At 34.0% G+C, this 17,239-nt stretch overlaps 1 protein-coding gene across 1 annotated transcript; it reads right to left on the bottom strand.

Moving 5' to 3' along the window:
• Positions 1-250: 250 nt before the first annotated feature.
• On the bottom strand, positions 251-7,716 carry LOC149898338 (uncharacterized). Its single transcript, XM_090115363.1, has 3 exons — positions 7,158-7,716; positions 5,687-5,767; positions 251-4,113 (listed from the first exon to the last, which is right to left on the bottom strand). Exons 1-3 carry the CDS (start codon positions 7,226-7,228, stop codon positions 1,500-1,502), a joined length of 2,766 nt encoding a protein of 921 aa, XP_089971489.1. The 5' UTR covers positions 7,229-7,716; the 3' UTR covers positions 251-1,499.
• Positions 7,717-17,239: the final 9,523 nt, after the last annotated feature.

Below are 17,239 nucleotides of genomic sequence, written 5' to 3'. Positions count from 1 at the left end.
TGGGCCAACACTGCCCATTGTGAAGAAGGCCCATTATGCTAACGACGTTTTGGCATGTTCCAATTCACGATAAAAACAAGGCAGCGGTATCAAAAAATACTCTTAAGAGCCCCTTGTACTGAAAGTTTAGGCATTTTTAAGCACTGAGACGGCTCGCGCCCACCGTTGATCTGGAGCCCGCGCGACATGAACTCCGGTGACCTATGAAGGCGGGCGATTACACCACAGTATAAATAAATCAGTAGTTCGATTTTATTTGCTATCCTGGGAATGTTGTTGATCAATAAATTCCCTACTTATCTTATACCATTAAACGAGCAATATTTGCATATTTATATATTTGTTTATATATTAATCTGGAAAGTTCTCGAAAACGGCTCTAACGATTTTATGAAAGTTTCTATTTAAGGGTTTACAGGGACGAAAAATCGATCTAGTTAGGTCTCATGGAAATCGTTTTAGCCGTATTTTCACGCACAAAGATTTACCCGCGCAGTACGTTTCGTAATTTCACCGGTATTCTTATAAAGAATCTATAGGTACATATAATAAATCTGTAGAAGGGTCAATTCTGTACATTGAAAATATTGAAAAAATAAATAGCAGGGGGTGTTACTGGATCGATACCAAACCCAAATATGTGATTAAAAAAATTTTTGTCTGTCTGTCTGTCTATCTGTCTGTTTGTATGTGAAGACATCACGTGAAAACTAACGGTTCGATTTCGATGAAACTTGGTATAATATATACCTTATTATCCTGGGCGTAAAATAGGATACTTTTTATCCTGGAAAAATACGTAGAAAAAAATTATCTTAATTTTTCAGTTTTATCTATAGACGTTGTTCTGTAGAACCGCGAACACACGTTGCGTATTATTATAGGTCGAGCCGTATTTGGTCTTTATAATAGATATTTATAAGATGTCATTGTCAGAGTTACTCAAAATGGAGAAATAAACCATCCACGCGAAGACCGACATCCGCGCGGACGGAGTCGCGGGCGGAAGCTAGTATAGAAATAATTGTTACGTAGCCGAGCGGTTATAAGTAGTGTCGGTTCCGGTTTTTGCCATTCAACTACGAAATGCTTCAAAAGATTGAAAAGGCTTCTTTATAATCATCAAAAAAATTAAAATAAAATTTGGGTGAAATTTTAATAATAAAGGAAAAAATAAACAATAACAAAAATTATTTTTATAGATTTATTTTATGAATATTATTTATACATATATATTTAATCTACACTAATATTATAAAGAGGAAAACTTTGTTTGTTTGTTTGATTGTAATGAATAGGCTCATAAACTACTGGACCGATTTTGATGAAATTTGGCACAGACAATCTTTAGACCCTGAGAAAGAACATAGGCTACCTTTTATTGCGAAATATGTACCACGGGCGAAGCCGGGGCGGACCGCTAGTATTTATTAATAACAATTTTATAAATAGCTCAAAAAGATTTTAATATTGAAGAATGGAAAACAGCGAACTGGAAATTAAAATTCAATAAAATCTACTTTTCGTGTGCTAGGTCCAGGTTCATTTTCATCGACCCATATATTCCTCAATGCTGGGCTTGAGTCTCGTCTTAGAGGGCCACAGTCCTCATGGCGCTTCCCTCCGTGTTGGGGACTAGGATCTGATAACAAATCCAGATTGTTTTGTGTTACAGGTTCTTCATTTTCCTTATTTTCGGATGATTTGTTTTCTTGTGTTATATTTCTTATGCCCATACCACGCGTATGTCTAGGATTTACAATTTCGGGAAGTAGGCATTTATGGTAAAACTGTATTAACTTGGTCTCCATCTTCGATTTCCAAAATACGTCATCTTTTTCAATTATTTCTATGTGGACTGGCTCTTTTTCTCCAGCCCAAATACCAAGTAGACATCTCTGTCGTCTTGCCACATGCAATTGTCCCTGGATTTGGTAGAACCAATTACTATTTTTATTAAGTGTTACAGTGCGCGTTTTTTTATTAAATTTTAATATTTCGATTTTATTTTCCTCAATTGCTTTTTTTGTGCCAATTTTCGATGCCGAAAAAGGACATTTGACTTCAACTAGAATATCATTTCCTATGAGCCCATCTGGCGTAGCACCAATGAATGGAAAATCTTCATCTATAAAGAGTCCACAAGGCTCAATAGTCACATTTTCTTGTACTTGTATTTTGTGCAATGCTTGCTGCTCATTTTCAATGCCATAAGCAATTGATGCAACATGGCTTAAATTTTTTTTGTACAATATATTTTTTACAAGCGGTGCGGAGTCTTTTGATATTTGCCTTTTGCAAATAAGGCCAAAATTAGAGGCAGTTATAAGATTTTTTCGAATTTCTAACCATTCGCTACTGTCTCTCTGTAGTATTGTATTACGCTCAATCGCGTCCTTGTCAGCAGTAAGAATTTCTAAATTTTTTAGAAATTCTTCTTTAGCTACTTCTATTTCAGACTGGGACATATCTGGATCTAAACTGCCGGGGCCATAGTCATTTTGTTTTTGTTTCGAGTCTATCAATTTCCTGATTTTCTTTCTAACTGGACGTTCTGAGTTATTTTTTCTTTTCTGAGCTTCTTCCCTTTTCTTTTCTACAACTTCAGCTAATCCCATTCCGGGTCGATTTTTATTTGTTAATGTGTTTTGCACATGCGATATGGCTGACTTTTCATTAAATTTTATGACTGCAGCATTACACCTCCCTTGGTACCCTCGTTTCAAGGCAAAATTTATTCGCTTTCCTCCTATAAATTTCGCAATGACATTGTTGAAACATTCAACAAGATTGGTATTCACGTTTTCTATTAAACTTCGTGATTTTGCTGCCACATTAGAAATAATCGAATTCATCCGGAACAAAAATGTTGAATTTTGAATCGTTTTCAGCCCGTCGCTATAAACTTTTTCTTTGTCACAGTTATAATCCTGGCACATTCTGTGATCGCCGTATGCATGCGCTACAGAATTGATGATATCACTGTGAAGAATCGTTATAGCATTGTCCTTTCGATTTTTGTTATGGTGTATAACTGACCTTACTATTGCTTTCCTCATGGACATAATTTTCACAACTGTCAAAGTTTTTCGGTGAGCCAAAGGGTATTTTGTTTCTGAAACCAGACTACGTAATTTTTTGCACAGATTTCTCAAAATATGATTTCTACACTCAATTTTTTCCACCGTAATATTTTGGTCTTTATATGGATTTTCTTTCAGTATTTTTGCGTATGTCGAGGCGTCTCCGTCTGCAATCATTCTTTTATAAATTATGCCATACATTGAAATTGATAGTTTGAACCCCTCGGCAATTATTTGACCCTCCATAGAACACGATGAACCATCGAAGTTTTTGAAACAATTGTGCTCCTTAGGAGCGACATTTTTGTTATCTGCACGGGCGCACACGAGGCAGTATTTATTTTTTACAGCCAGAAAAATTATTTTACCGGTTTTTCTACCGATAATTGCCGCAGTTCCAGAAGCAGCTTTATAATTTGATCCGTACGATCTAGCACACCAAGAAGCATCGACGTAAACGTCAATTACCGGTATGCCATTTTTGGTGCGACCTTCTGCGATAGCCAATTTTTTTTCTTCTTCTGCTGCATCTTGCATCGATTCGGCTGCTGTTTTTTCATAACATTCGTACACTTGATCCTGGAGTTGATTGTAATATCTTGTAGAAAATACAGGAATATTCATTGCAGAAAAAAGCTCTTCGAATTGTGAGAAGCCGATCCCTGTTGCGATGATGCCAGTAGTAGCTGCGATATTCACATTAATATTTGAGTCAATATTTTCTGATTTTATAAGGCAAATTTGTTTACAAATATTGCATTCAAATTTAAATACTGAAAGTAAGCCAACCCTTTTTTCACTGATTAGCTGAAAATTTCCAGCTTTGCAGTCAAATAAGTTGTTGTGGCGTGCTTTTTCTTGTAATTGACTTAATATATAATTTATATCACAAATGCGTCTTCCTACCAATGGTTGAAACTTATCTTCGACAAGGGAATCGTCTTCGTCTTTTCTAGTTGTCTTCTGAAACTTGTCTTCTTGATTTTTAGCTGAAACGACAAGGGGATCATCTTCGTCATTTCTAGTTTTCCTGAAACAATGGAAAGTCATTAATGAAAGGGATTTGGTTTAAACTATCTGAAATTAAATTTATCGAAAAATAATAATCAATATTTGTAAACAAATATTAGGCATATAATCACATACATTCGGAAAATACTGACTCAAATGTAAATGCAAATCGCTAGTCGAACCCTGGCGTTGAGGTATTGTCTAGTCGCTGACGTATCGTAGTGATGTATTTCACTAGTCGTACGAGCGTAGATATACCGTCAAGTCGCCATCTGTATGTCCGTAGTGAGTTGACTCGCTAGTCGGATTTGAGCGTTGAGGTATTGTCTAGTCGCTGTTTTACTAACGAGTGCGTAGAAAAGTATGGTCAGTGTGGCCGAGGCAGTGTATTTTTGAAATCCCGAGATGAACTACCGTTGTATTGTTATACGAGAAAAGGCGTACGAGGACGTACGATTGTCAGTATGGCCGTGTTAGACGTAACTTTTGATTTAATATTTTTGTGGATGAATAGTCTATACTCTATACTAATATTATAAAGAGGAAAGGTTTGTAATTATGTAAGTATGTATGTATGTATGTATGTATGGTTTTCACGCATAAACTACTGGACAGATTTCAAAAATTCTTTCACCATTAGAAAGCTGCATCTTTACTGAGCAACATAGGCTATATTGCATTTTCGAAAAAATTAGAGATCCTTACCAAAAATGCAATAATGTAACCCAAGGTGTAAAAAATTCCTTAATAAAAACTCTGTCATCGCGTGCGCTGCGGAATCTATTGAAGATAGAACAAAAAAATGTTCTACGGTATTATAGAATGGATCAATATCTACAAGAAAGTCCGCGATACCATATGTCCATCTTCAGTAGTTATGTTACTACAACAACTTTTTTACGTTTTCAAAGTAAATAGAAGTGCCGACAGTAATCAAACCATGTTATCCATACACATATATTAATCCTTATCCCATTAAATGATGTTTTATTATAGACTGTTTCAATACCAGCAAAATACTTTTTAAATGAAAAAAATTGGATATTCCATTCAAAAGATATAACGAATTTTCAAAAGTGTCAATCTACAGAAAATAGTAGGTATACTGTTCAATACAAGAAGCAGGCCGTAGTGCGGGACGGGGTGAAGGTGATTTTCATGTGATTAAAAATTAAACCTATAGTCCGACCTATAGTAGACTTTTCACTGTCACGATATCGCTATCTATGCGGGTGAAACCGCAGGGCATTGCTAGTTGTCAATATAGCTATCACTGTCACCTGTCAGAACATGCTTAGCTGTCATTGCCGCTTTCCTTTGACTCGTGGCGCAATCGTACGGATCGTGCCTAGGGGCTCGGACGTTGTTTATACGACGTTTGACCCAACTACCTTCACTTTGCTAATAGTCGTTAACTAGCTGCGATTTGTTAATCAATTAGGTAGCTGTGTAGAATCGCAGTACATTCTAATTACATTTCAAACTAATATTTAACCCGGTCTCTCTTGTAATTTCTATTAATATAAATAATAGGTAAAACTGCTCCTCCCTAGTATATTGTGTAATATTATGTATACATATAATGTACTTACGCATACTGCCTCTCCTTAGAGTGCCCATCAGTAGTTTCTTTGGACATTAAAGTACCTTTTTCGGTACGAGATCTCAGAGATCTGGAATGGAATAAATAAATGAAAAAAAACGAATTACTATAAGTTAGAATGTTACTATAGGATCTAGTCTGTGTAGCGAAAGAAACCTTAGAGCATCAAACCAACCGGAGACGACACGCGCAATTCTTTTATAGTCAAAAAGTCTGCCATTATCTGCGGGGGGGGGGGGGGGGGGGACGAGTCAACACATACAAATCGTGTTAACACTTACGCATTTTTGGATTACGTCGCTACACACGCACACAACAAAATAATGAAACACCAGCATAGACTAAACACACATAAGTACAAACCTGGGTAAAAACACACACATAGACAACTAAATAAATATTTGTGACATAGTGTGTGTTTGTCTTGACATCTAAATATTTATCACTTAGATTTATCACGAATAAAAAAGTCGTGCCTGACTTCAAAACATAGCGGTTAAAAAAGTGTGAGAGATTATAAATCTATACAACATAAATTGCATTAGGTACCTATACTTATTTAATACGAGGTAAAACTGTACTTTATCGGACGTCGAGTTGAAATGCGTAAATTTTTTTGTGGTTAGCTATTGTCCTATGGAACATAAATATGAAATTTCAGTTGACGGAACCATTTACTTTTTGAGCTATCAATTTTTGAAAACCAGAAAATTACTATAGAAAGTTACTTCATGTTGTTTTTGTTACGCATATTTGTTTACAATTTGGGATATTTCGCTCCTGTTTTTACACGTTCACTGACATTAGCAAAATGGCGGTAGGATCGCGTCATTTTGTTTTATATAACCGCTATAAACGGCGCACTTTATGTGTTTTTAGGCCCGAAAAACTGACATTCTTGTTTTATTGGAAATATCTAAGGAGCTTCTCTTTTTGAATGCACGAGTAGAACACCCAGAGTTTTATTAAAAAATATTTAAAATATTGGAATTTTCGCGGCCGACTGATCTAAATAAATTCGTATAATAATAGATAATTTATTATGTTGCTAATATATGTCTAGTGTGATTACAGGCGCAAATTATCCCTTTTTGAAATTTTCGATATTATCCATAGAGGCGAAAGTTAAATTAATTGATAATCATTGAATTCGTTTGGAAATAGCCTGTACTTTGTAATTTTTAGTGTATAAATAGATATTTATAAAATGTGGTGCTCATTTTTTTTTTGTAATATATTATCCCGCTAACGCTATTGTATTTTCGTTGTTTTATTTCAAGTGAACACCCATACAATTTTGTCACGAACCGCCTCTGGTTGTTGCTCTAAGGTAAATTGTAAAATGAAAATAAAAATTATCATACAGATTTAGCTAGTCTATGTCCCTGTTAAAATAGATAATATCTAATTATTCGAATATGTATTTTTTTATTGTAAATGGGAACTTATTAAATACTTACGCAATACACTTTCTGATCTTCTTCACTTTAGGTAGGCTTCTTTTCCTAATTTTGCATTTTTTATTCGCCATTTTAATTAAATCACAACTTACAAAAAGTATTTATTTACAAACACTGTTTAAAAAAATAGGTTATTATTGTGTACTTCGATACGAGTATTTTTTTAACTAATTTCTATATATTACACTTATTTTGAATAAACTTAAATATTATATACGCGAACGGCGACTACAACGTGGTCGGGAGCAAAACTAGCACAGGTCCTCCTTCGATGACGTCCGGCTGGACTCTGGCGGCACTGACGTGGTGCGCGCGAGTCGCATTTTACGTATTATATTTTATATAGAAAAAAATAAGGGCTAAATTATAAATCTATCCAAAAATTTCCCTGTAAAACCTGATTAGTAAATGAAATGTAAAATTTTCATAAACATAGCGTTCCCCTAATTCTCATAAAACTGATTATGCTTTCAAAATCGATGTTACTTCTGATTTTTTTTTGATCGAGTTAAATGTTTAATATTGTGTTTTTATCCAAAAAAGTCACTAGATCAAACGTTTATCTGTGCTATATATTTTTTTAGGATTTTAAATATGATGATTTCTATCCAAAAACCATGATTTAGAAACATACATTTTGAACAAGGGCGCCTTAAGACCGTGAGTGCTTGAGCACGCAAAAATATAATGGTTAACAAAAATGTGTAATTATGTACATATTTATCAAGAAAATTGCTGACCGATATTCATTTGAAGGAATGAACCGTTCCTAAGTGAACGAAATAAATAGCAAAAGTATATCTTAGGTATACAATCCATTCTAATATTATAAATGCGAAAGTAACTCTGTCTGTCTGTCTGTTACTCAATCACGCTTAAACTACTGAATCAATTTGCATGAAATTTGGTATGGAGATATTTTGATACCCGAGAAAGGACATAGGCTACCTTTTATTGCGAAATATGTACCTACCACGGGCGAAGCCGGGGCGGACGGTATAACTCTAAATACATGACGTTTCAGGATTTTGATTGATGATGAAAATGATTGGTGTGAATTTAGGTCACGTTTATAATCTACTAGCTTTCCGCCCACGGTTTCGCCCGCGTTTTCAAAGAAAAACCTGCGTATCTCCCGTTCCCGTGGGATTTCCGGGATAAAACCTAGACTATGTGTTAATCCTAGTTACCCTCTATATGTGTGCTAAATTTCATTGAAATCATTCAGTAGTTTGTGCGTGAAAACCACACATACATACATACATAATTACAAACCTTTCCTCTTTATAATATTAGTATTTAATATTATTTCCTCGATATTTATACACATAATATTTCAATCCAGATAAATCACATAGCAACAGCCATAAATAAAAACAATATTTATAGAAAACCTAAAAATTATTGTCTGTAAAGGTAGTTTTACGAATATTATTTTCACAATAATATTGTTGACAATCGTAAGTCGAATCACGGATTCGCTTTTCGTATCTCGCACGTGACAGTTTTAAAAATATTATGTACGGTCAGCAAATTATGTTGCCAAGGGTTACGCTTAATTCGTTGGATTTAATCTTTGACCTTAATTATAGGATAAGGGTTGGGAAAAAGAATAAAATACCTTTGAGTTATCTATTTTTATTGAAGTGAAATTTCTTAAAGCGTAGCGTCGTGGCAATACCATCACGTCATGGAGTAAGTCGCCGTTTTTGGTATCTTTGAATCTTGTCAAAGAAGTTTCACTTCTGACACGTGTGTTCGGCACACACGCTCTTTTTCGTCAAATCTGTAAAAACAAAATTGAAACTTAAAAATTTAACACAAGACAAAATTTTAAATACATAATACCAAACAGAATTCTTTCAAAATATCACTTCGCTTTCTATATCGCACCGCTACCAGCAGCACATTATCGCTAAGGTATGTCATCAGTCATTCTGATCGCAAAAGACGTATTTATTTTCACCAAAGCATGTTTTCCCAATGGTACAAATTACACTGTTAAGGGATTTTCAACTCTATCCCGTTAGTATAAGGTTGAATATACCTCGTTGAAAAATGTTTATTAGAGGCAATGATTTAGCTTTGTAGGGTCTTGTTAACGGAAGTATCACGAAAGAAATCATTCTTTCTAAGCAATCTGTGTCTTATTTCATTGTTGAAGGCCTGTACTCCTAGCTACCTGAAATCCAATTTCCACTATCTTGCTTCCGACTCCTATACACTCCGTTCCTCTAATAACTGTCTTCTTCGTTTCCCTGTGCATGGCACTAATTTATACGGTACATCGTTTACGGTTTCGGCAATCCGCTTATGGAATGCCCTTTCGGAAACGATTCGACGCGCCCAGACGTTACGATCGTTTAAAAAGATGCTGAAAGACTACTATCTATCTATATAAGTACTGTTTATGTATACTATAATATATTCAATAAGTATGTATGAATAATATATTTAGTATAATATTATAATATTATGTTAAGTATGTTTATGTACTACTGTACTACTGTAATACTGTATATGTATATATATTATATTGTAGTTATATACATATAATGTTTTATGTATTATGCTTTGTTTTAATTCTAGTTTTTTTTCTTCTTTTTTTAAAGTTATTATTGCTAATTGGCTACCTTAAGTTATAATTTGTCTTTTGCCTGAAGGTTGCCTGGCAGAGATGGCTTTGAGCCATAAGGCCGCCATTTGGACATTTTAAATGGTTTTGTTTTATGTACTTTCATTTTATATGTTGTACAATAAAGAGTAAATAAATAAATACTTATATTAATTATCTTGTATATTACAGAAATACCTTTTCTGCATCGTAAATAATATTGTTATTTAACAAATTGATTAATTGATAAAAGTAATAATATCACTTGGTTGAGGAAAAAAAATGTTGTTATTTTTTTTATTCAGGAGTTTCGTTTGAGAATATTTAGAGAACAGATAAAAATATTTTCTTTTGTTTATAAAAATACTAGCGGTCCACCCCGGCTTCGCCCGTGGTACATATTTACGTTTTCTCTACATAAGAACCATCCTCGTACTTCAAGGAATATAATAAAAAAAGAATTATCGAAATCGGTTCAGCCGTTCTCGAGTTATGCGCTTACCAACACATTTTGCGATTCATTTTTATATATAAGAAGATTAACTCATTTAAAAATGACAAATGTTATCTTGAAAATATGAAATACTAGCGGTCCGCCCCGGCTTCGCCCGTGGTACATATTTCGTAATAAAACCGGCCAAGTGCGAGTCGGGCTCGCGCACAAAGGGTTCCGTAGCAGCAAATATAATAAATTACAGTTAAATCAACCTATCTCAAAAACTATAAGAGATACTTTGATCAAACCAAAAATCGTTGAAAGAGTTAATTAGCATGCATCACCTCTATTTTTTTTAGAATTTTATACCCCGTAGTTATAAAAATAGAGGGGGGGGGACATACTTTTTACGACTTTGAGAGCTGATATCTCAAAAACCGTTCACTTTAAGAAAAATATTTTTTAGAAAACTTTATATCATTTTAAAAGACCTTTCCATTGATACCCCACACGGGTATGTACATCGAAAAAAAAAATTTCATCCCTCAGTTACATGTATGGGGGGCCCCACCCCCAATTCTTTTTTTTACTATTTAGTGTCATATTTTTGTAGCGGTTCATACAACACATATTCCCATCAAATTTCATCACTGTAGTACTTATAGTTTCCGAGTAAATCGGCTGTGACAGACGGACAGACGGACAGACGGACAGACGGACATGACGAAACTATAAGGGTTCCGTTTTTGCCATTTTGGCTACGGAACCCTAAAAAGTGGCCTATGTCCTTTCTCGGGTATCAAAATATCTCTATACCAAACTTCATGCAAATTGGTTCAGTAGTTAAGGCGTGATTGAGTAACAGACAGACAGACAGAGTTACTTTCGCATTTATAATATTAGTATGGATATGGCTAGATGCAAAGGATAACTTATTCGAACACCTTTTCTAAAGAATGAAAAGTAAAGTGAGACCCCGAGTACAGTTGCATTTCACATCTGTTTCTCTGATCGATTTTATTTACGAGAAGGGAAGTATTATTTTGTTAGTTTCTAGAGAATAAATTTTTTTCTCTGTTTTATTTGCGAATTTTCGTGTCCAATTTGTGTGAATGTTGTTTATTTGTTACTAGCTGTGCCCTGCGGTTTTACCCGCGTTGCTCCGCTCCTGTTGGTCTTAGTGTGATGATATAGCTTATAGCCTTCCTCGATGCCTAACACCGAAATAATTTTTCAAATCGAACCAGTAGTTCCCAAGATTAGCGCGTTCAAACAAACAAACAAACTCTTCAACTTTATATGTAACTAGCGGTCCGCCCCGGCTTCGCCCGTGGTACAAAAAACACATCTTTTCTCTACATAAAAATCATCCTCGTACTTCAAGGAATATAATAAAAAAAGAATTATCGACATCGGTTCAGCCGTTCTCGAGTTATGCGCTTACCAACACATTTTGCGATTCATTTTTATATATAAGAAGATAATATAAAGTAGGTAAGTAGGTACCGATAGATTTTTACGGTTTTGGTTCTTATCCCTAATAATAGTTGTAGGTTTATTAACACGTATATGTGTTTAGCTGTCTTTCTTATAATTTTAATATTTATAATTAAACAGGGTTCCAAATATCAAATGAAACATGCATGATTTCAGAACCAAAGCCATTACAAAGGTATGAACAGACAAATCGATAAAAAAGCCAGCTAATTCCCCAGATACTAAAGTTATAGCACAATAATTAAAAACCAGGAACCATTTAACAACCCGAACAAAGTTTTCGGCAAAATAAATAAGGCCGCCCATTATTTTTTAACTTGCTCGGAAATCGGAATATTTATAGAATAACCCGTTTAAATGGTGTAAAATCAAATAAAATAATCTACCTCTAATATTTTAAATGCGAAAGTAGTTATATCTGTCTGTCTTTACGCCTGAACCAATCTACTGATTTGGATGAAATTTGATACAGATATTTCTTGAGATCTGAAAAATGACAGGATAGATTTTATCTCGGAAATCGCACAGGCTCGGGAATTATTCGGGTTTTTGTTTGACTACGCAAGCGAAGCCGATTGCTAGTAATCAATAAACGGATTATACTGAATTGATTATTATCTATTGAATTAAATTAATTCATTGACATAATTGCATTGCATGATATTGTATATTAGGATGTTTTTAACGTCTCATCTTTGTGGAACTAACATTGATAAATTGTTGTAATATTATCTAAGTTATCTATATTTAAATCTACATCTACGTCAAAACCAACGTTTTTGTGTGTATCGTCAAATCTATTTTTGTAATAATTGTATAGTTTTTATGAAAAGTAAATATTAAGCTGCAACGCAAATATGTTATTATTTTCCTCAATGAGCGATTAAAGACGCCTCCTGTATTTTAAAAACATTTGTATTTTACACTACTTATATTTTTTTATTACATGGTGGCAAATAAAACGCTTTCTATTTCTATTTTTATTTACTCATCCAAGATTTTTCTAGATGTTTAGATTTTCCAAGTCCTACTCTACCTGAAATATATAGAACTAGCTTTCCGCCCGCGGCTTCGCCCGCGTTTTCAAAGAAAAACCCGTTCCCGTAGGATTTCCGGGATAAAACCTATCCTATGTCCTTTCTCGGGTATCAAAATATCTCTATACCAAATTTCATGCAAATTGGTTCAGTAGTTTAGACGTGATTGAGTAACAGACAGACAGACAGAGTTACTTTCGCATTTATAATATTAGTATGGATTTAAGGCTTATACATGCGCTAATAACCTTGACCATACTTGACGGATCTCAAACCTCTCCCGCTGCACCTTCTTTTTTCCTCGCATTTTGTATTTAAAAAGATACCAATCAGTGAAACAAAAAATCCTCGTCAGGGACTGTTGAGTAACTGATAATTTATTAAACATAAAATTTTCAGAGCTCTAAGTCAGCAGGTTACGAAGTTTATAGAGTATTTGCGGAAAAATCGATGACCACGGCACATTTTTTTTCTAGAAATCTATTAACGTTGGAAAAAAGTCCTCGCGAGCAATTAAAGATCAAAGACCATCCTATTTTATATATTTTTTTCGGTATTGTGCTTTATGTTGTACCAGACTTTATAGAGGTTGAACATAGTCGAAATTGCCGGGTAGCGCCTTAATAAAGAAGAAAATACATGTCCATATTAATTATTAAAAAATGCAAAAGGTATATCATATCATATACATTATAACTTCAAAACAACTTATAAAGCTTGAATTTTTGAATTGAATGACGTCAATCAAGCTCATCGACTTTCCATTATGTAAAATTTATTCTACATTCATATTATAATCTGTGTTTTTTTTTCCAATTACGAAAACAAACTTAAGTTTTTATAAGTAAGATACTAGGACAGGACCTGTGTTATTAAGCAATAAATTACTAAAACGACTTTACCAGAACACGGTAAGTCGTTAAAACTTATATTGTCGAGAAAGAATGCTAATAAAAATACTTCAAGATAGAAGATTGCATCTGCAAGGTCAAGTTTAGATGCTAGACAATGAATAAATTATCATGTTTAATGCGGTCCCTAGACAGTAATGCAAAGCATGACATGCGTAACGTGGTGTCATGCATGCATGAACGCTTGAGGGTGCTTCGCTTCAGACGCTAATCGCTTCAAACTTCAAACTAAATGAATCGTACTATTGGTTATTTACAAACACATTCCTACCTACACATCCTCGCACATTAGATATTAGTGGAAAAGCACCCCAATGTTCTCTCTTCACAATGGGCAGTGTTGGCCCAACAATTAATGATCGATGTTGGCCGCCATTACGGTGATTATGAAAAAATATTTACAATGACGGCCGAACACATTTAGACCCACGACACTATCGTGATTTCCTATCGCCCAACGCTGCCCATTGTGAAGAGGGCCCATAAGTCGCTAATAATAATAATCCCTAGAATTGTATAAAAATGCACGATTTGATTGTTTTGATCATTCATGCATGCATGACAATTCACGTAAACGTATGTCATGCTTGCATAACAGTGTAGTGAATACTTTAGACTGAACTTGGTTATGTTCTTATGTTAGCTAGCTACTAGTTATTATTCTGTGGTTATGTTATAATAGTATCTAGATTAAGAAGGTCAAAGTGTGATTATTAAGTTTCGTTAGATGGAGTTGTGAACTGTGTTAAGAGTGTATGAAACTTGCGTGAAGTTATTTTTCAATAAAGTGCTTCTTCGATCAAATTGTTATTAAAAGAAAGTTTCTAACATAGAGATAAAATAACACCCCGGAAAGAAAATGCATGTACCTATTATAAGATCATGAAAATCAACGCAGCAGTTTCTGTGATACAGATTATAAATTATATACAAAAAGGGTTAATTTGACTGTGACATAGATATTTTGGCTTTGAACAAAAAAAAATATTATAACAAGTAAACGAAACTAGAGACAATTAAAAACTAAGCACTCTTGAAACATTTTTATCCATACTAAATATTAAATAATCTTCTACAATGTACTAAATAATACAGAACAATGTATATACAGTGTAAATATAATGTTACATACATTACAATAAAATAGGTACTTTCCTTTAATAAAAGTAAGTATCTTTATTTAATATCGAAATTAACAATGCCAATGTATTTATGACTAGCGGTCCACCTCGGCTTCGCCCGTGGTACATATTTCGCAATAAAAGGTAGCCTATGTTCTTTCTCAGGGTCTAAAGATTGTCTGTGCCAAATTTCATCAAAATTGGTTAAGAGGTTTATGCTTGAAAACAATACATACATACATAATTACATAATTACAAACTTTCCCTCGTTATAATATAAGTATAGATACATATATTATATAGCTTATCTACATGACTATTTCATTTCAATTAGCGTTAGTTAATTTTAATGTTTGTAACAATTTCTCAGAGTTTATAGTTTCGGTTAGTGAAATGGAAAATTGGCTCAATACGATTATATTGGAAATATTATTTTATGGCGTAATATTTTTGAGTTTAACGACTCGTACATAAAGTTGTTTGGTAAATATTATGTTATCTGAAAAATATGTAATTGCACATGCATTTAATGCATCCATATGCATTGAAATAAAATTGAAATGCCATTTTATCGTCTAGCTAAAGTTAAAAATTCATTTATGGGCCAAGGTATACTTTTTTACAACAGAATTCCTCATAGTATCAAAGAGTTTAGTAGTGCTAAATTTAAAAATTATGTGAAAAACGTATTAGCTGTTCAGAGAGCCTATTACAGCATTAAGGAATATATGGAAGATAAAAACCACAGGACAGTTCTCTGGCATATTATGATAATATACAGTTACATATTTTGTAAAATTAAATTGTAATACTGATATGATTTAAAAGAGCAACTATGGAGTTTCTTGCCGGTTCTTCTCCATAGATACTGCCTTGATACTGCTTTCCGAATCGGTGGTAAATGTAAAAAATATGTATTGACGTTTCAAAAGTGCTTCTCCAAGAAGTCTAATTGAATAAATAAATGTTTGAGTTTGAGTTTGAGTTTGAATTGTTTAAAATTACCTAGGTCTTTCTGTTTGTTTGTTCTACTAATTTCAGAGTCGGCTGGTTTGATTTTGACGAAATCTTCCAGATAGCTGATATCATGACAATACCCGTAGAATAATACGAGAAAAACGAATAAAAATTTAAGCTTAATTTCTGTTATAATGTCCAAATTATGTCGCCAACAATTTCCAAAAGAATTTACCACACAAAAAGTCGAGGACACTGACATTTGCTAAAATAGAAATGTTACAAATATTTGCAAAATTGTATCCCAAAATCTTTCCAGAAGTTAGGCGTGTAATTCTTATCCCTTTTTTATTTAACATCTTGTAAAGGTCGTTGACAATTTACGCCTTTGAATAGCTATGACAGATTTTGATGAAATTTGGCACAGATAATCTTTAGACCCTGAGAAAAAATGGTTGTCTGTAAAGTTGATTTACTGACGATAGTTGAACGTGACAACTTCCGATTGTGCTTCTTTGTCGCTCGTTCCGCGCTCTCGCTTGCACTTCAAGCATATGGAACGCCTCAGAGCGAGGTAACGCCGCATGAGTCATGTTTTTTCGTGCGTGCAGCCGGCTGTATCGAATTATAAGACGTTGTCACGTCAAAAACATACTAGGCTACCTTTTATTGCGAAATATGTACCACGGGCGAAGCCAGGGCGGACCGCTAGTTCTTGAATAATTTAAGTGTGTTCTGCATTTTGGAGTCAATATTGAACAGGTGGGCGATTCATCTATTGACTGATGTTTGCAGTCATAACTGTTTTTGACCGATATTGACTTTTGACTGTGACATACATTCCATACATACTTTATGTTGCACTAATAGTAGAAAATAAAAAATAATAGAAAACAATATTAAATAACGATATTACGATTATTTTAAAGACAATAAGTCCTTTAAACTAAACTGAAAGAGTACTAGAAATATCACAGCTCTATTTTAGTTGAGACACAAATAGAGGAAAATCCAATCTAACAGCACAATGGAAATAGCCCATGTATTTTTGTTACACGACCTAAAATCTAGAATATCTTGAATTGTAGTTGGAATGGAGTTTGTGCACGGCAAATATTGCTATGATATTTAACTGAAACTGTAGGAAATACTAGATAGGTTTATTTGTATAGAGTATCCATATGCATGCCTTTAGTATGCTCATATTGGCAATAAAAAAAATGTGTGCGTGTATTAACACACGTAAGAAGTGAAACTTATTTTTCAAAAAATAATCCATACTATCTAATATTATAAATGCGAAAGTAACTCCGTCTGTCTGTCTGTTACTCAATCACGCCTTAACTACTGAACCAATTTGCATGAAATTTGGTATAGAGATATTTTGATACCCGAGAAAGGACATAGGCTACTTTTTATCCCGGGAAATAGGATAGGTTTTATCCCGGAAATCTCACGGGAACGGGAACTATGCGGGTTTTTCTTTGACTGCGCGGGCGAAGCTGCGGG

This window comes from Colias eurytheme, chromosome 23 (genome assembly GCF_061535395.1).
Source record: "Colias eurytheme isolate Ceu_HAF_F1 chromosome 23, ilColEury1 Martin Lab GWU primary, whole genome shotgun sequence".
Taxonomy (NCBI): Eukaryota; Metazoa; Arthropoda; class Insecta; order Lepidoptera; family Pieridae; genus Colias; species Colias eurytheme.
The sequence above is the reverse complement of the archived record's forward strand: the minus strand, read 5'-3'. Positions and strand labels throughout refer to the sequence as shown.